Here is a 15,202-nt window from a genome sequence, read left to right as displayed (position 1 = left end):
TTAACTGCCTGTTACGTTCATTTCTCCGCTCTGTTTCACCTGGACTCTTGGCTTTTCTCCTCGCAAGGTCACTTTTTAAAGTAGTATCTGATTTTGCCTGCCATATCTGCAGCGCTAAAAATCGCAAATGTTACTCTGACCTGGAGGAAACTTTTTAAAATAAACACGACATGCTTGAATGCAAAAAACAAAACAAAAAAACAAGCAATATTTACCTGTTTGTACCACAGATGGCAAATACAATGGATAGAGCTTTCATGATGTCACCCATAGCGTTCCGAAATCCCGTTCTGAAGACTGCAGCGAGTCCAGCAGGACGTCTCCATACTGAACATTTGAAACCGGATGTAAATGTGATTGGTCCAGCTTGTCACGTGACCGCATCACATGGACTGAGGAGGCGCTGTGATAGGGCGATTTATGCAAAACTTTAACTTGTAATCTAAAATCAACAGATGATTTGTGTGAAAATTACAGTCTGGTGAAGCAGCACGGTTCTAGAAACTAGTGATAGAGACCAGAACATGTTCTGAAACCGGGTGCTTTATATGTTTAGTTGCCCTCTGAAAATCGGCATTTTTGAATAGGTTTCAATGAGACCGGGGCTCTTTTTGAAACCAAGATCATCGCCCCCTGTTGGAATTTCCCAGGAATTACAACTTTTTTGCACTTCCGCATTATCTTCATGTTTTATGAGCGGAGGTTGGCGATTGGTTTGTACCATCCGCCAGGGAAAATCAGGACGCCGATAGCATCAACAAGGGGGAAAAAACTGGAAAAAGCACGAGTCAGTTAAAATACGTAGCTGCCGCAGAGGGACGTCAAGCGCTCAATCAACACAGCTGGAGCTTCACGCTGTGTTGAGCGATATCAATCACTCCGGCTGGGGGCGGAACAAAATTAGCTGGAGGCGGCCGCCACGCAATTTTGAACACAGGAAAAACCCTGAGAACATCACGAAATGTCCACATAATTTTGGACTAAAACTCAATTGAAGTTTTAAGCATGTTGTGTGAGACGAACTGGACATTTAGTCAACACTCACACAAGAGTTGTTTGAGATTCGCTTTAGATTTTCAATGCTTGCTCAATATTTTTTCAACAGTCACACGCAATTCCTCAGCATGAGCACAAACACTGGACAGTCACACAACAAGCCTACAACAACAGGATTCTTTGGTACTCACAAACATCCTGCAACTGTTATGCTCAACAATTTGTTAGAAATCAAGGAGACTTGCAACATTACTCACTTTATAAGATATGCCCAGCAATCTGTGTGATCTGGTCCATAAATCTGAAGCTTTCAGAGGTTCACTGAGGAACACTGAGACTAACTTTTTGTGAGGCCAAACAGCAAACTAAAATCTAAAACGTTTCTGCCTGGGCTGAGCGAATCAAAAACATATGTGAGCGTTTGACAGAAGTCATTAGAGCGTTTGAGCTGATAAAGTGGCCTCTCGGTACACATGTTGATTTATTTCTAAAACGTTTTTTGCTGCGGCGATTAGCCTCGGAGGAATGTTTGGAAATGTTTCTGTGACCTTCCTCACAGTTTACATTAAACCTCAGGAGTCGTGCGTCGTCTTGACTCACAGTTCAAGCCCATACGTTGAGTCAGTGTCAGAGACATGTGTTTCGGTTTCATTGCCAAATCCGCTGATGGAAAAAACCAGCTTCTTCATCTCCACACCTCCTTCCTGTCTCCTTTCTTCCTCTCCTAATAAAAGGGTGTACATCAGAGCTGCTTCTGACAGCTAATTGATCCAACTGACAGGTTGAGGAAGACATATTGATGTTCTGTGATTTAGGAGACGCTTCAGGCTCATTCCAGGACAAAGCAGGAGAAAAATGACTCTCAGGTATTTTACATGTGTAACGATGACAGTTAAATACTGTAAAAGGTTTTGTTCGAGCTCACATGTCCTCTGACAGTGTGGAACAAGTCTGAAAATGAGCCCCAGCTGACATGAACAGTGTGAATTAACGACTTAGAAATGTTTGAGATTTACAGCTTTAGATCAGAGGAACTCAGAAACACTTGTCACTGCTCCCTCGCTCTGACATCTTTTTGGGAGCAGGCCAGAATTAAAGAATTAAAGCAGAGGAGAAGACAGTTTTAAGAAACTCACCGGATCTCCTCTCAGTCCTCGCTGTCCCTGCAGTCCTGGCTCTCCACTGATACCTGGGATACCCTGAGGGTGACAATTCCACATGTCAGTCATCCTGCTGCAGGTCAGAGGTCAGAGAGCAGAGGTCGTGGCCTCTGAGCCTCACTGCGTGAATTCCTCCGGAGCTCAGAGTCTGAATCCAGCACACGATCACAGGACGGATGAAGGAGTCTCATCTCACCGGCTTTCCGGGGAATCCTCTCTCTCCTCGGCCTCCGTCTCCGCCGGCACTCCCCTGAAAACAGAGAGTCCTCGATCAGCGAGGCCCTGAACGCACCAGGAGAGACTCTGGAGGACACGCCCACTCAGAATCAGAGCAGCCTCCAGGTCTGAAGTCTGCTCTTCTATGACATGTGTGAATTCAGTTTTAACAAGGTCCAGACAAAGTCCCGGACTCCACTGTGGGTCTCTGATCCATCCAAAGCATCTCAGACCTCAGGCTGAGAACGCCTGCTTTACTGAAGAGGAGACCAAACCTCTGCTGGAAAGACAGACTCTGGGCTTCGTCTGAGACGTCGTCACTGTGAATACGAAGCGTACCTGAAGGCCTCAGGTGAGAAAGACTTGATGAGGTCGGTTAGCTCACGTCAGCTTAGTGTGTGCTGTTTTCTACCTGCTCTCCGTCCACGCCGTCCAGACCTTGCTCGCCATCGTCGCCCTGCCAACACACAGCAGCTGCGGTCAGACCACCATTTCAGTCCAACGTAAAGAAAAAACCAGGGACACACACTCACCCTGTTTCCTCTGAGACCACGGCCGCCCTGCAGACACACAGAGACACAACGGTTAGAGGCGCACAAAGACACACAACAGATAGAGACACACAACAGATAGAGACACACAAAGACACACAACAGGAAGAGACATAAATACCGGAAGTCCTCTGAGTCCAGGGCAGCCCTGCACACCCTGAGGTCCACTTGGTCCAGGGCGCCCTCGCTCACCCTGTAACGCACGCACACACGCACACACAGCTTCTTTAATGTCAGAAAAGGAAAGCAAGATCAGACCTCAGCTGATGGCCAACATGTTCAAACCCACACATGCGCCTATACAGTAATAAATACATACATGTATATATCAGGTAATGATCTAAGTGAAGGTGAAGAAGCACTCACATAGACACCCTCTTCTCCAGGGAAGCCTCGGTGTCCCTTCGGTCCAGATACACCCTGTAGACACACACACACACAAACAGATAGGTTTAGAGGCGGAAAGAGAATCATGTTGTAAATGTCAACAATGCCAATTTCGGTGCTAAGTCATTTAGCTTTAGACGCTTTGCAGTTTTTATTTGTGAGGAACAGAAACGGGACATTTCCCGACTCTTTGTATCTCTTCCATCACACTTACATCTCTACTGATCTCTGACTCTCGATGCTACCAGAGTACACACACCTCTGTTATCTGTAGAACGGCTCAAAGGATCATCATAGGTTCTCAATATGTTCTCCACTATTAACCACTAAGTAACAAGTAAAGTTCCACTGTGAGTTCGGCAGTGTTCGCTCACCTTTGTCCCCAACGGGCCTCGAGAGCCGCGGACGCCTTCATGCCCCGAACATTTGCACATGACGCTGCAGCACTCTCGACTGGCCACTGTGTCCTACAGAGAGGCGAGACACAGAAGGCCTAGAGTCACAAACAACATTTCACCCCGCAACAAGAACGTACAACCGCCACCACGAAACCAACAACAATCATCGCCACAACAAAAAACGATTCCCTAATGTCTAATAGGGTGTAGCAGGTGTGTAGTATTTGTGAGGTGGTTGTGTATCAAGTGTGCAGTATTTGTGTGGTAGTTGTGTCGCGGGTTTGTAGTTCTGGTTATGTAGAACCTTACGATCTGTTGGAGAATGAAGCTGCCCACGCTCGGCATGCTGATGCTCAGAGGAACGTTGTAACCGAAACCTCGGCCGAACTCCACCAGCTGCATCTGAGTGTAGTCGCGCACTCCTTCCAGAGGAACCACCAGGAGGGCGCTGATCCCTGCAACAGCAACAGCACAGTTGCACAACACAGCGGTGCAGTAACACGACAACAGCACGACACGACAATGACATTACATAAAACCATCCCACTCATTAATCCTTTCACTCTGAGGGGTTACCGGACTCTCTCAGCAGATCCGACTCCTGTTTCAGTCTCATCACGTCGTCATCAAGTCCGTCAGAGAAGATCAGCACCACCTGCAAGTATTTTGTTGTTAGTTCTCTCACTCTGTTTTGAACTTTGAACATTTTCTTGACTTGTTTATGGATTTTCTCTGTTATATTCGATGAAAATCTGTTCCCTCGGTCTGATGAACCACTTGTATTCATTTATATTTGAATATATATTTCATATTACATATTTCTGGCATCAAGCAAACACCAAGTCAGTGTGAAGAGACAACAAAAATTAGTTTATCTTCTTCTATTTTCATTTAAACTGAATTTTTATGTCTCAGCTCCATGAAGACGGAGACCTCCTGGTGTGATTGTTGTCTTCAGTTTCAAATCCCCAACAATTAATTACAGACAGTGAATCATCCAGGCGTCCCGCTGCTCTCACGGCCGCTGTTTGAGAAGTCCGTGGGAGAGCAGAGCTGCCTTCATTTACGGAAGTGATTACAGATGAGTCACAGACGTGACACCGAGTCCTCGGGGCTTCACATCGCAGGAGGACACAGAGACCAAGGTCAGACAGATTCTGCCTCTGTCCAACCATTTCCTAACATCTGTGGATCAGGAGGTGGGGTTAACCTGCTTTACATGGTAGACACCATCTGGAAAGTTTAACAGCAGTAAATTCATGAAAAAACTGAAAATTGAAAATTGTCTAAAAACTGTCCAGAAGGAATCTGAAACCAGGTGAAATGTGTCCAACTCCAGTCCAAAAAAATGTCTGAAATTTATTCTAAAAGAGACAGAACAGGCTCAGCTCCCCTTAGTTAATGCTCCTATGTCAGACAAGCCCTTGCAGCTGACTGCATTTTTCAGTGGCAGCTGTCATTGTCGAAAGCATACTACAACTGGCACTAGACAACTTTTGTAGCCAGCATGAAATCATTTCGTCGAGGAGCCTTCAGCAATGTGGGAATCATGCAGTGGAGGGCTGTGAAATTTTTAAACTGGATGTGGATGAGAAAAATGCTGAAGTTAGGGGATCTTCATCTGACGGAGAAGCCTCATCTAACGTCCATCATCATCGATGGCTGGTCATCTGTGATTAGCTACCGAGCTTAGTTGATTAGCTAATCACAGATGACCAGATGACGTTGTTGGCAGTGGCTAACTGCTAAGCATGAGGAAGCGATTGCATTGTGTGGCTTATATATGAGTGGATTGCTCAGATTTTTACAAGACATTGCCTTACTTTGGTACAAATGTAGACATCCTCATGCAGTTGTTGCATTGATTTGACTGTGTGGCCCAGTCTGGACCAGTCAGACAGTCTGGTGTGCCAGGCTAGTGGTCTACCACTCAGTCTAGTCCACAGGAAGCATTTGTCCACGTTTTGGTTTGTAAATTAGATAAATAAAAAGTCCTGTTGTTTATACATTCGGAATACCTTGTATTGTTGTTGTATGAGTCCCACTCACATTGTTTCATTTGTATGACCATTTTTGGATCTTAAATTACATAAAACAGCACGGAAAACCATAAAATGTTGCCAGCTTGAATGGTTGTCAGTGGAGTTTTACACTCAGAATGTCAAAGTTAGCTTTTTCATGCAGTTGGTTGTAGAATGCTGTTGGTTTGTTTGTGTTCGAGGCGGGGCGTAAACTAGTTTAACATGACTCTGAAGTGAGCTTGGAATGAAGTTTAAGCCAAATATCTTTAAAATAAACCAGAAACTATCCAAAAAGTCTGACACCAGCCCAATACCAAGTTTTAAGTCAGCCAGAAATGACTCCGAACAAGTCAATCCAAATGCCTCCAAATCCAGCTCAGAAACTGTTTGACTTCTCCTTCAAAACTAGTCTGGAACAGGTTTTAAACTAATGTAAAACCCCTCTAAAACCAGATCAAAACTACAATCACTCGATAACTTTTCTGAATTTAGCTTCAACATTAGTTTAAGATAACTTCTAAAACTAAGTCCAAAATATTTCTATGGTGAAAACACAGTAGTCTGAGAAAAAGTGTAAAAACAATCAAAGAAGTATACTACTTAATTGGTCTAAAAGGTGTCTAAGATTTTCCCAGGAGTAGTGTTGAACACTTGTTAAAAAGTTCTCTGGAACTAGCCCAAAACAAACAAACGAACAAAAAAAAAAATCAAGTGCAAAATGGAGGCATAAATATCTCTAACATGCATTTATGACCAGACAGACCACAAAAGAAATGTGTAAAACATAAAAACAGCCTGAAGATTAAAAAACTCTCCTGGAACTGGTCTTCAGCAGAATGGTTTGAAGGAGGTCTAAAAGTTCTCGAATGAATTGGTCAAATGTTCAGTCAACCCTTTCAGTTGTAAAAAGGAGACATTGTTGTTGAACTGACCTTCACTGCAGCTGTGGACTGAGATGCAAACTTCTCGCTGAAGGACTTCAACAGGGCAGAGTTGAAGACGGTGCGCTGAGCTAGCTGCTGGGTCATGACCTTCTTCACCACGTCTTCGTTTCCGGCCTCAAAGCCTGCGTCATAGAGCACACGTCCGTCTGGGCCCACCACCCTGTAGCCGATACCGGTGCTGATGGGAGTGGGGCCCTCGCAGCACAGGCCTTTCACCGAGGAGACATAGTGGACGATCTCTGGCAGGAAGGTCTGTAGCTTGGGGTGAATGCTGCTTCCCCCGGATGCACCAGCCCTCTGTGACACATCGAAGCCCATGGCGATGTCGATGGTGCAGGCTGAAACGAGAAGAGGTTGACCGTCAGCTGGCAGATGCAGACAGGAAGTGGAACGGATCATTTTTAGTTGTGAACTCACAAGACGGATCCACGATGGGCTTGGACTTGCAGATGGTGTCCACGACCTTCTGCTTGATCCTCTCCAAGCTACCAAAGTCCTGCACAGTGAAGAGCCGCTCTGGTGTGCCAGTAATCTGCAGCAGCTCCAGGTCATGGACGTTCCCAATGCCGATAGCAAACACCTCAATTCCCAGAGCCCTGAGTTTGTCAGCGGCATCCTGAACATCATCCTGTGACTCTCCGTCAGTGATTAGCACCAGGTTCTGGGAAATCCCCCAACGAGCACCGTTTGCAGCCTCAAAATGTCCAAGGATGGCGTTCAGAGCACGACCGATGTTGGTTCCTCCGCCAAGCTGCTGCATTTTCTGGATGTGCTCGGACACAGCAGTTTCTGTGAGGTACTGGTTGAGGTAAAACTCATGCTGGAACTCACTACTGAACTGAGCAAGGCCGACGTGCACCAGGTCCGCGCTGACTTTGAAGCTGTTGACCAAATCAGTGGTGAAACTTTTCATCAGGGCGTAGTCTGCCGAGGCGATGCTGCCTGATTGGTCGAGGAGGAAAACCAACTCTGCCTTTTGTTTCTCACACACTGCAGAACCAAACACATCATGGTCATCAACATGAACACCAAGTCCATCCAAAGCAGCTGTGTGTGTAAATCAACATTTCTTAGATGAAGGGAAAGGCTGCGTGAAGGTGACTTAGTGGGAGGAAATCCACATTCAACTTTATCAACTGTTCAACCTTTCTTTACTTGAAATGGAACATTTGTCTTCTTCAGATGTGAGATCAGAGTCCTATTTAAATACGTATTAAATGTCACTGAATTGAATTACTTATGTTATAGATGTCAACAGTTGGGGAGTTGCAGAGCTGCTGTCTCTCTCTGTTCTTCCCTCTGAACCCACAGTTAGCTTCAGCATTAGCATTTGCTGGAGCTGCTCTTCAATTGTGACAACAGCGAATGCCAAGCTGTTGCACAGCTGGCTAGTTACTCTTGTCACAAGTGAGAACAGTTGGAAAGCGGCTGTCTCTCTCTGACATCACTTAGCATACTGTTAGCTTTAACATTAGACTCAAACACAGCTCCTACCCAACAGCAATAACCATCCTCAAAAAAAAAAAAAGAGAGAGAAAGTGTTGACCTTATTTTCTTAATGACTGTGTGTATGAAGTCCTGTGATGATGTCTGTGTGAATGTGTCTAAATGTTTATTCTTTTGATTATGTCTTAAGTTTTTCTTTTTTTAAAGTAGCTTTTTAGGATTTTTAGCTTTTCATGAACGATCCACTGACTGGAGAGTACTTCAAATTTCGTTGTACCTGTGACAATGACAAATAAAGATCTATCTATCATTAGCTTTATCTCAAGCTGTCAAACACAGTGAAGAGCAAAGTAATCTATTTGCAGAGTAATCTGACTGTTTACCTCCTTACCTGGTTTGGTGGAGTTGCAAAGGACCAGGCTGATATTCTTGTAGAGAGTCTCCAGGGCATCAAAGTTGTCCACGTAGAAAACTCTGGACTTGTCATAGCCCGCCATGATCTCCAACTGCGTCGTGTTGGCTCCCTCCACACCAATACTGAACACTGAAATGCCGTTTTCCCGTAGCGCAACTGAGGGCGCCACCAGGCCGTTGCGGTCTGTGGCATCAGCATCCGTGATGACCATGAGGATCTGCGGAACCTGCAATGCTGCCCGGCCACCGTTCTCTTCATTAAAGAATTGCAGTGAGTAATCCAGAGCCTTCCCGGTGTAAGTGTTTCCATAGGGAGGCTGCAGTGCTGTGATGGCCTTGGAGACCTCCTTCTTTGACTTGAGCTGGTTCAGGGTGAAGCTGGACTTGGGGTTATCCGAGTAGAGAATGACGCCAAAGCGGGTGAGGTTTTCACCAACCGTGGTCTGGTTGACAATGGATAGCATGAACTTCTGCATACTACCAAACTTAGGCAGCGTGATGCTGGTGGAACCATCCACCAAAAAGATGATGTCCGCCTTTTCTGTCTTCTTACAATCTGGGTTGAAAACATTTGAGATGAGGAAGAAGAATCGGTTAATTTCCATTCAGCATACAGACCTGTTTTTTCAGGTCCACTGGGACTTTCAAACTGAAATAGTGAGCATCATTTGAACAAATCCTGTATGTATGTTATCAGAAGCATTGAATGTGACTATTTAGGGTTCATTGTTTACTGGTGTTCTACAGATGTGAGGACAAAAGAGGATGTTTTTATACCTGTGAATATAAGTACCTGTGTCCGTGCGTTACTGTCTTTTAAGTCTGGTAGCTGAGGTGCTTGCTTTCTGTGACATTGTGGTAATCATATCATTTCCTGTTTCACCTGGTAGCAGAGTCGATATGGAGCTGCGCAGCTGCTCTTTTCACTACTACAACTTTATTTATTGGAGCCCTTCAAGGGAAAGGTGAACTATTGATTGTCAATCATAGCTTGTTCAGCTCAAACACAGCATACCTGTCCTCATCAAAGCCTCTGTTCAATATTTGAATTTTGTCTCTAGCTTAGCTTAACTTAACTTAGCTTAGCATAGCATTAGCATTCATGATGCTTTTCTGTCCTCTCCGTTTCCTCCCTGTTTCTTTTGCTTATGTGGAACGTGGAATTGTTGAGGTTTTCACTGTAAAAGTGCCTTCGAAATGACTGTTGTATTTGGCACCATAGAAATAAAATAAAATAAATTTGAAATGACAGCTAACTGACCAGATTACTCTAAATGCACCATCTTTGGTTGGTCTTACCTCTTTCGGGGTCGCAGAGCTCCAGTGCCACCTGACTCTCCAGGTCCTTCAGGGCATCAAAGTCTCTCTCGGCGTACATTTTGTCCGGCGAACCGCTGATTTCTAGCAGCTGCGTGGTGTTTGCATCCACCACTCCGATGGCGTAGATCACCACCCCTTTGGCCCTGAGCGCAGCGGCGGGGCCTTTGACTTCATCCTGGGCCTCGCCATCAGTGATGACTACCAGCCTTTGCCTGAGGCTGGGACGTCCCCCTTGGCCCAGATCAAAATACTGCGAGATGTCGATGAGGGCTTTGCCTGTGTCAGTGCCGCCACCAATCTGTTGCATGCCGTCAATAGTCTGCAGCAACTCATCCTTGGTGTAGTAGCGGTTGAGCGGGAACTCCAGTTGCTGGACGGAGCTGAACTGCATGACGCCGATATGCACCTTGCTCTGCCCGATATTAGACTTACCGACCACAGCCTTCATAAAGTCCTTCATTTTGTCATAGTCTTGAGGGTCGATGCTGCCAGAGCTGTCGATCAGGAATAGCAAGTCTCCGGGGATATCTTCACAGGCTGTGGACCCACAAGACAACAGAGATAATCTACATCCAACTGACTCTCACACTTTTCTTGAGGAAACTAATTTAAAAATCTGTGGAGCATAAAAAGCCAGGAAATCCAGCACACAAATCTTTTCAATGTTTTGGTAGAACATCAGAGAAACTAGTTTTTACCCTCATCTTCCTCTTATCAGAGTTCCTCTGAAGGCTGCTCTCCCAGTGAAATTTTAATATCATTATCATAACAGCTATTTTCATGCTCTTGTTTGATATATATTCACTATTTGTACTAAACAACTACATTATACAGGTAGTATAATTACAGTAAGGTTCAAATCGTCTTTCAGTTCCCTCAATTCTATCCATTTAAGAATCAGTGTGTTGCTTTATAGAGGACACACCTGCCCAACAGTCATCAACATGAAAGTCAGAGATGGACTTCAGAACTCAGGGTAGCAGTCATGTAAGAAACAAAATGTTCCTCAGTGAATTGCCCTGATCAGAATGTCAGTATTGACTGTTTTACAATATGAGGACACAGTGAAAAATAGTAATAAGACTTTTCACCATACTTATTCTGATTTAACAGAATTGGTCCCTTTTCTGCATTGTGCTTCACCACCTCATAACGAATGACTTGTCAGCATAAATCCAGTTGTCAAAATAAAAAATATGCCCACTTTACCAGGTACATTATCCACATTGGAGAGTTTTCAAAGAAACTCAGAAGGCCAGATTTAAAAACAAAAAAATCCTGTCTAAAACATCATAAGTGTGCGCTGCCTTCATAACACCACATTAAGAATACATTTTCTCACATCAGCAACGTTGGACCCTTCGCTTGACTTTGCACATGGATCATCTATCCGTAACAGAAAATGAGCACTTTGTTCAGGACGTCGTCCTTGTACTGAAATGATGCTCAACAGACTGCTGGTGTCTCACCATCTTGGGCGCAGATGTCTGTGATGATGTCGTCCTTGATGGGCTTCAGGGCGTCGAAGTTATTGACGAAGAAGGTCCTCTTCACGTCGCCTGATATCTCTCTCAGCTCCGACTGGACTGCGTTCTTCACACCAACGGCATAGACGATGACACCCTGTGACCTCAGCTGTTGAGCGGGGGCTTTGACGTCATCTGTGGACTTTCCATCTGTGATGACCACCAGGTACTCGGGGACTTTGTGGCCGCGCGTTTTCGCTGCAAGGTCAAAGAGTGGACTCATGAACTTGAGCGCTTTGCCAGTTTCAGTGCCACCGCCAATCTGCCTGATTTTATCCACAGCCCTTTCCAGACTCTTAGCATCCTTGTACGTAGTCAGGTCGATCTCCAGCTCTGGGTCATCTGCATATTTTGCGACTCCTAAACGGACATGGTCTGGGCTGATTCTGAATGTGCTAATAAACTCCATAATAAATTTCTTCATGTCTATGAAATCGGTGGGCTGAATGCTCCCGGAGTGGTCAATTAGGAAGAAGATATCAGCTTCATCCGTTTGAACACAGCCTAAAGAAAAAAAAGAAAAGATTGAAAAATTTGGTCAGTTTGAAACTTGCAGTCATTGCTTAGAAATGAGGCTAATAGTTAACTTATCATTTGGTGCAGAAGCTAAAAGGTTTACCCAGCATCTTTCCATAAAATCTTCTGTCTCGCTAACATAAGAAAACGCTAGAGTCACAACACCACCATGTAGTAGTACACGGTTTCACGCCAACCAGTGGATTATTGACTGGCCTGCTACCTTCAGTTTTGAAGTCATTAATCTGTTTTCTTTGATTTTTTTCCTGCGTTATACAAAAAACTTGGATAAACTGTAAATTCACCACCAGGTTTCAAAAGCACTGTGAATGTGAATATGTGTTGATATTCCGGTGTACTTTTAACAGCACAGAACTGAACATGTCGGACCTTCTTTGATGCCTGTTCTTCTGGTGTTGACGGAGATAGCCTGGCGGATGATGTTGTTACAAAGGATCTTCTGAAGACTCTGCTCCAGAGGCTTCAGTTTGTTGAATGAGTCCACAGTAAAGACGTATTTATTGGGTGGATGGGATGCCATCTCCACCAGCTGAGTCCGGTTGGCATCCTTGACTCCAACAGAGTAAACCGTGACGCCAGCTCGGCGGAGCTCAGCTGCTGCCTGGCCCACCTCATCCTGAGAGTCTCCGTCTGTGATCACCACTGCTACCTGCTGGACACCTTTCTCCTTGCGGCTCCCTCTGGCCCTAGTGAAGACGTTTTCCTTGGTGAACTTGAGGGCGGCTCCTGTGTTGGTCCCACCCCCACGGTATGGCAAGATTTTGATGAACTTGAGCAGCTCGTTCTTGTTGTCGAAGGTGTTGAGGTAGACTTGTGCCACAGCCCGGTCGCTGTACTGCACGATGCCCACACGCACTCGACTCTGGCTGACCTCCAGTCCACTGACAATGGAGTGCAGGAAGGCACGGACAAGCTGGAAGTTTGGGGTGGTGATACTTCCCGACTCGTCGACGATGAAGACGAGGTCGGCCAGTTTGGCGGCTCTACAATCTGAGGAAGACAGCAGGAAATCAGTTAAGAGGCACAAAAAACATTCAGACAACGTTCTGGATGAAAGATACTGTGATGCCAGGATCAGCAGAGAAAATTGTCTCCCGTGTTGATGCTAATTTCAATCTGTTAGTTGTCCATCCATTTTCTAAGCCGCTTCATCCTTTTCAGGGTCGCGGGAGGCTGGATCCAATCCCAGCTACTTGACACACAGACAGACAACCATTCACTCTCACATTCACACCTAAGGCCAATTTAAGGTGACCAATTGGCCTGACATGCATGTTTTTGGACCGTGGGAGGAAGCTGGAGTGCCCAGAGGGAACCTGCGCACACACGAGGAGAACATGCAAACTCCACACAGAAAGGCCCCGAGCCCTGGCCGGTACTTGAAACCAGTACTCAACATCTCTTGTGTTTATGCTAATTTCAATCTAATTGTTTTCAAATAGTCTAAAAGCTAAATCAGAAATACAGAATCAAGAAAACTGTATTTCTCGTCAGTTTAGTTGAAAACTGCTTCACAATCAATTCAAACAGTACTTTCAAATCAGTCTAAACCTAGTACAAAACTTCTGAGTGCATAGTATGAACTAGTAACTGCTACACAGCTATGATGAAACTAGTGTTCAAATACTTAAAAGCACTTCCAAAGTGAAAAAACTAGACCAAGTTGAAAACTTTTCTGTAACTACTATATCAATAGTCTGGGCCTGTCCTAAAGGAGTCCTTGAACCATTTTGAATTAAATTCTAAGGCCTTTCTACAATAGTGTAAAACCAATACCAACCATTATGAAAAATCCTGCAACACCGCTGAACAAACACTTTTTAAATAGGGTTATGCCAGTGAACATGAGCTGATAGAAAGTTTTCCTAACCTCCGGTCAGATTCGTCAACATTTCCTGTTGTTCGAAGATGCTCTTCAGTGTTGGCACTGCGGTGGTGATGGACGGGTAGCTGTATGGCGCAGTGGAGATCAAGCGAATTTCAGACATGGAAGCACCAATGCTCATGCCAACCACAGTCACGCCCTCGGATTTGAGCAAACGTGCTTGTTTGTGGACTGAGTCGTCTGAGTTTTTCCCACTCAGGACAACCAGGAACTGCCGGTAGCCTTGCTCGATCCGACTACCCGCCTCAGTGGTAAACAACTTTGTGGCGGCATACTGCAGTGCAGCGCCTAGGTTTCGTCGCTCATTGGCTTCGAATCGGCGTAGGCGGATGCCCCGCAGACCCCCACGCAGCTCGTCTTTGGTCTTGTAAGTGTTGAGACGAAAATCCACCTTTGTGTCTGAGCCGTACTGAGCCAGACCAAACTGGTGAGCCATGGCACCCACATTCAGCTGGTTGACCAAACGGATCAGGATGCTACGGATCTGCTGGAACTCTGTTTGCGTGATGCCACTGTCCACCAGAAAGACAATATCAGCAAACTTCTCAGCCAAAGCTGTAAGAAAGCAGACAAGATGCAGAGATGAGCTGATAAGACCAATTCATGATTCAGCATTATGAGCACATAGCATTATCAAGTTTTGGTCACTATTTGTCTGCATTACTTGGCATTATCAAGCGTTACTTAGTATAAACATGTGTTAGAAAATATTACTCATAATGACTGTGGATTATTCAGGATTACTCAACATGATTAAATATGCCTAATACTTTCTGTGAGTTGCTGAGCATGCTGTTATTAAGCATTACTTAACATTATTAAAGATCACACTGTGCTAGCACCAATATGGATTGCTCAGCATTGATCAGTATTATTAAGCATCCTTAAGGAAAACAAGATCAACCAACAACAAGCATTACTCAATAATATGAAGCAATAGTAAGCGTTACTCACCGTTCCTCATAATTTTGCATTTAGTGCACTGTGCAGAATTTGTGGAGTAGCTCAGCATTGCTCAGCAATTTTAAGCGTTAATCAGCATTGATTAGGCTCGATAAGAACAATTCAGCATTAAAATGCATCACTTTAAATTACTTTACATTGCTTAATTCAGCTTAACTGAGTATTAATATGTTCAAAATGACTTAGTGCTCAGCATTAGTACAGTGGGTCTGGGACCTGCTGTAACTACGCAGACCATCATGTGGCAACACAATTTCCCCTGTGACTACGTGTGTGGAGGTGTTTCCTGACCACATGACGGCATTAGATTAAATTAGAAAAACCTTTGTCAGTCCCACAGGTTTAGCTTGGTTTGTTTGGTTTAGGTTTATTTGAGCATTTGGTTAAACCAACTCATACAGTTGGAACAAGTAAAAAAAGGAAACAACAAGAAAAAAA

General features: G+C 44.7%; 1 protein-coding gene across 3 annotated transcripts in view; it reads right to left on the bottom strand.

Annotated features, from left to right (window-relative positions):
• Positions 1 to 15,202, bottom strand: part of col6a4a (collagen, type VI, alpha 4a) — a 40,084-nt gene that overhangs the window by 11,639 nt on the left and 13,243 nt on the right. For all 3 annotated transcript variants that reach the window (XM_030102485.1, XM_030102484.1, XM_030102486.1), the window contains 16 exons: positions 13,787 to 14,356; positions 12,286 to 12,906; positions 11,323 to 11,883; positions 9,833 to 10,390; positions 8,511 to 9,089; positions 7,091 to 7,663; positions 6,662 to 7,011; positions 4,285 to 4,363; positions 4,018 to 4,163; positions 3,685 to 3,777; positions 3,290 to 3,343; positions 3,045 to 3,116; positions 2,906 to 2,932; positions 2,785 to 2,829; positions 2,353 to 2,406; positions 2,133 to 2,195 (listed from right to left, as the gene is read on the bottom strand). In XM_030102485.1, coding sequence (XP_029958345.1) covers positions 2,133 to 2,195; positions 2,353 to 2,406; positions 2,785 to 2,829; positions 2,906 to 2,932; positions 3,045 to 3,116; positions 3,290 to 3,343; positions 3,685 to 3,777; positions 4,018 to 4,163; positions 4,285 to 4,363; positions 6,662 to 7,011; positions 7,091 to 7,663; positions 8,511 to 9,089; positions 9,833 to 10,390; positions 11,323 to 11,883; positions 12,286 to 12,906; positions 13,787 to 14,356 — 4,445 coding nt within the window. The remainder of the gene's footprint in view (positions 1 to 2,132; positions 2,196 to 2,352; positions 2,407 to 2,784; positions 2,830 to 2,905; positions 2,933 to 3,044; positions 3,117 to 3,289; positions 3,344 to 3,684; positions 3,778 to 4,017; positions 4,164 to 4,284; positions 4,364 to 6,661; positions 7,012 to 7,090; positions 7,664 to 8,510; positions 9,090 to 9,832; positions 10,391 to 11,322; positions 11,884 to 12,285; positions 12,907 to 13,786; positions 14,357 to 15,202) is intronic.

Source organism: Salarias fasciatus, chromosome 11 (genome assembly GCF_902148845.1).
Source record: "Salarias fasciatus chromosome 11, fSalaFa1.1, whole genome shotgun sequence".
Taxonomy (NCBI): domain Eukaryota; kingdom Metazoa; phylum Chordata; class Actinopteri; order Blenniiformes; family Blenniidae; genus Salarias; species Salarias fasciatus.
This window is presented reverse-complemented; position numbering and strand designations above follow the sequence as displayed.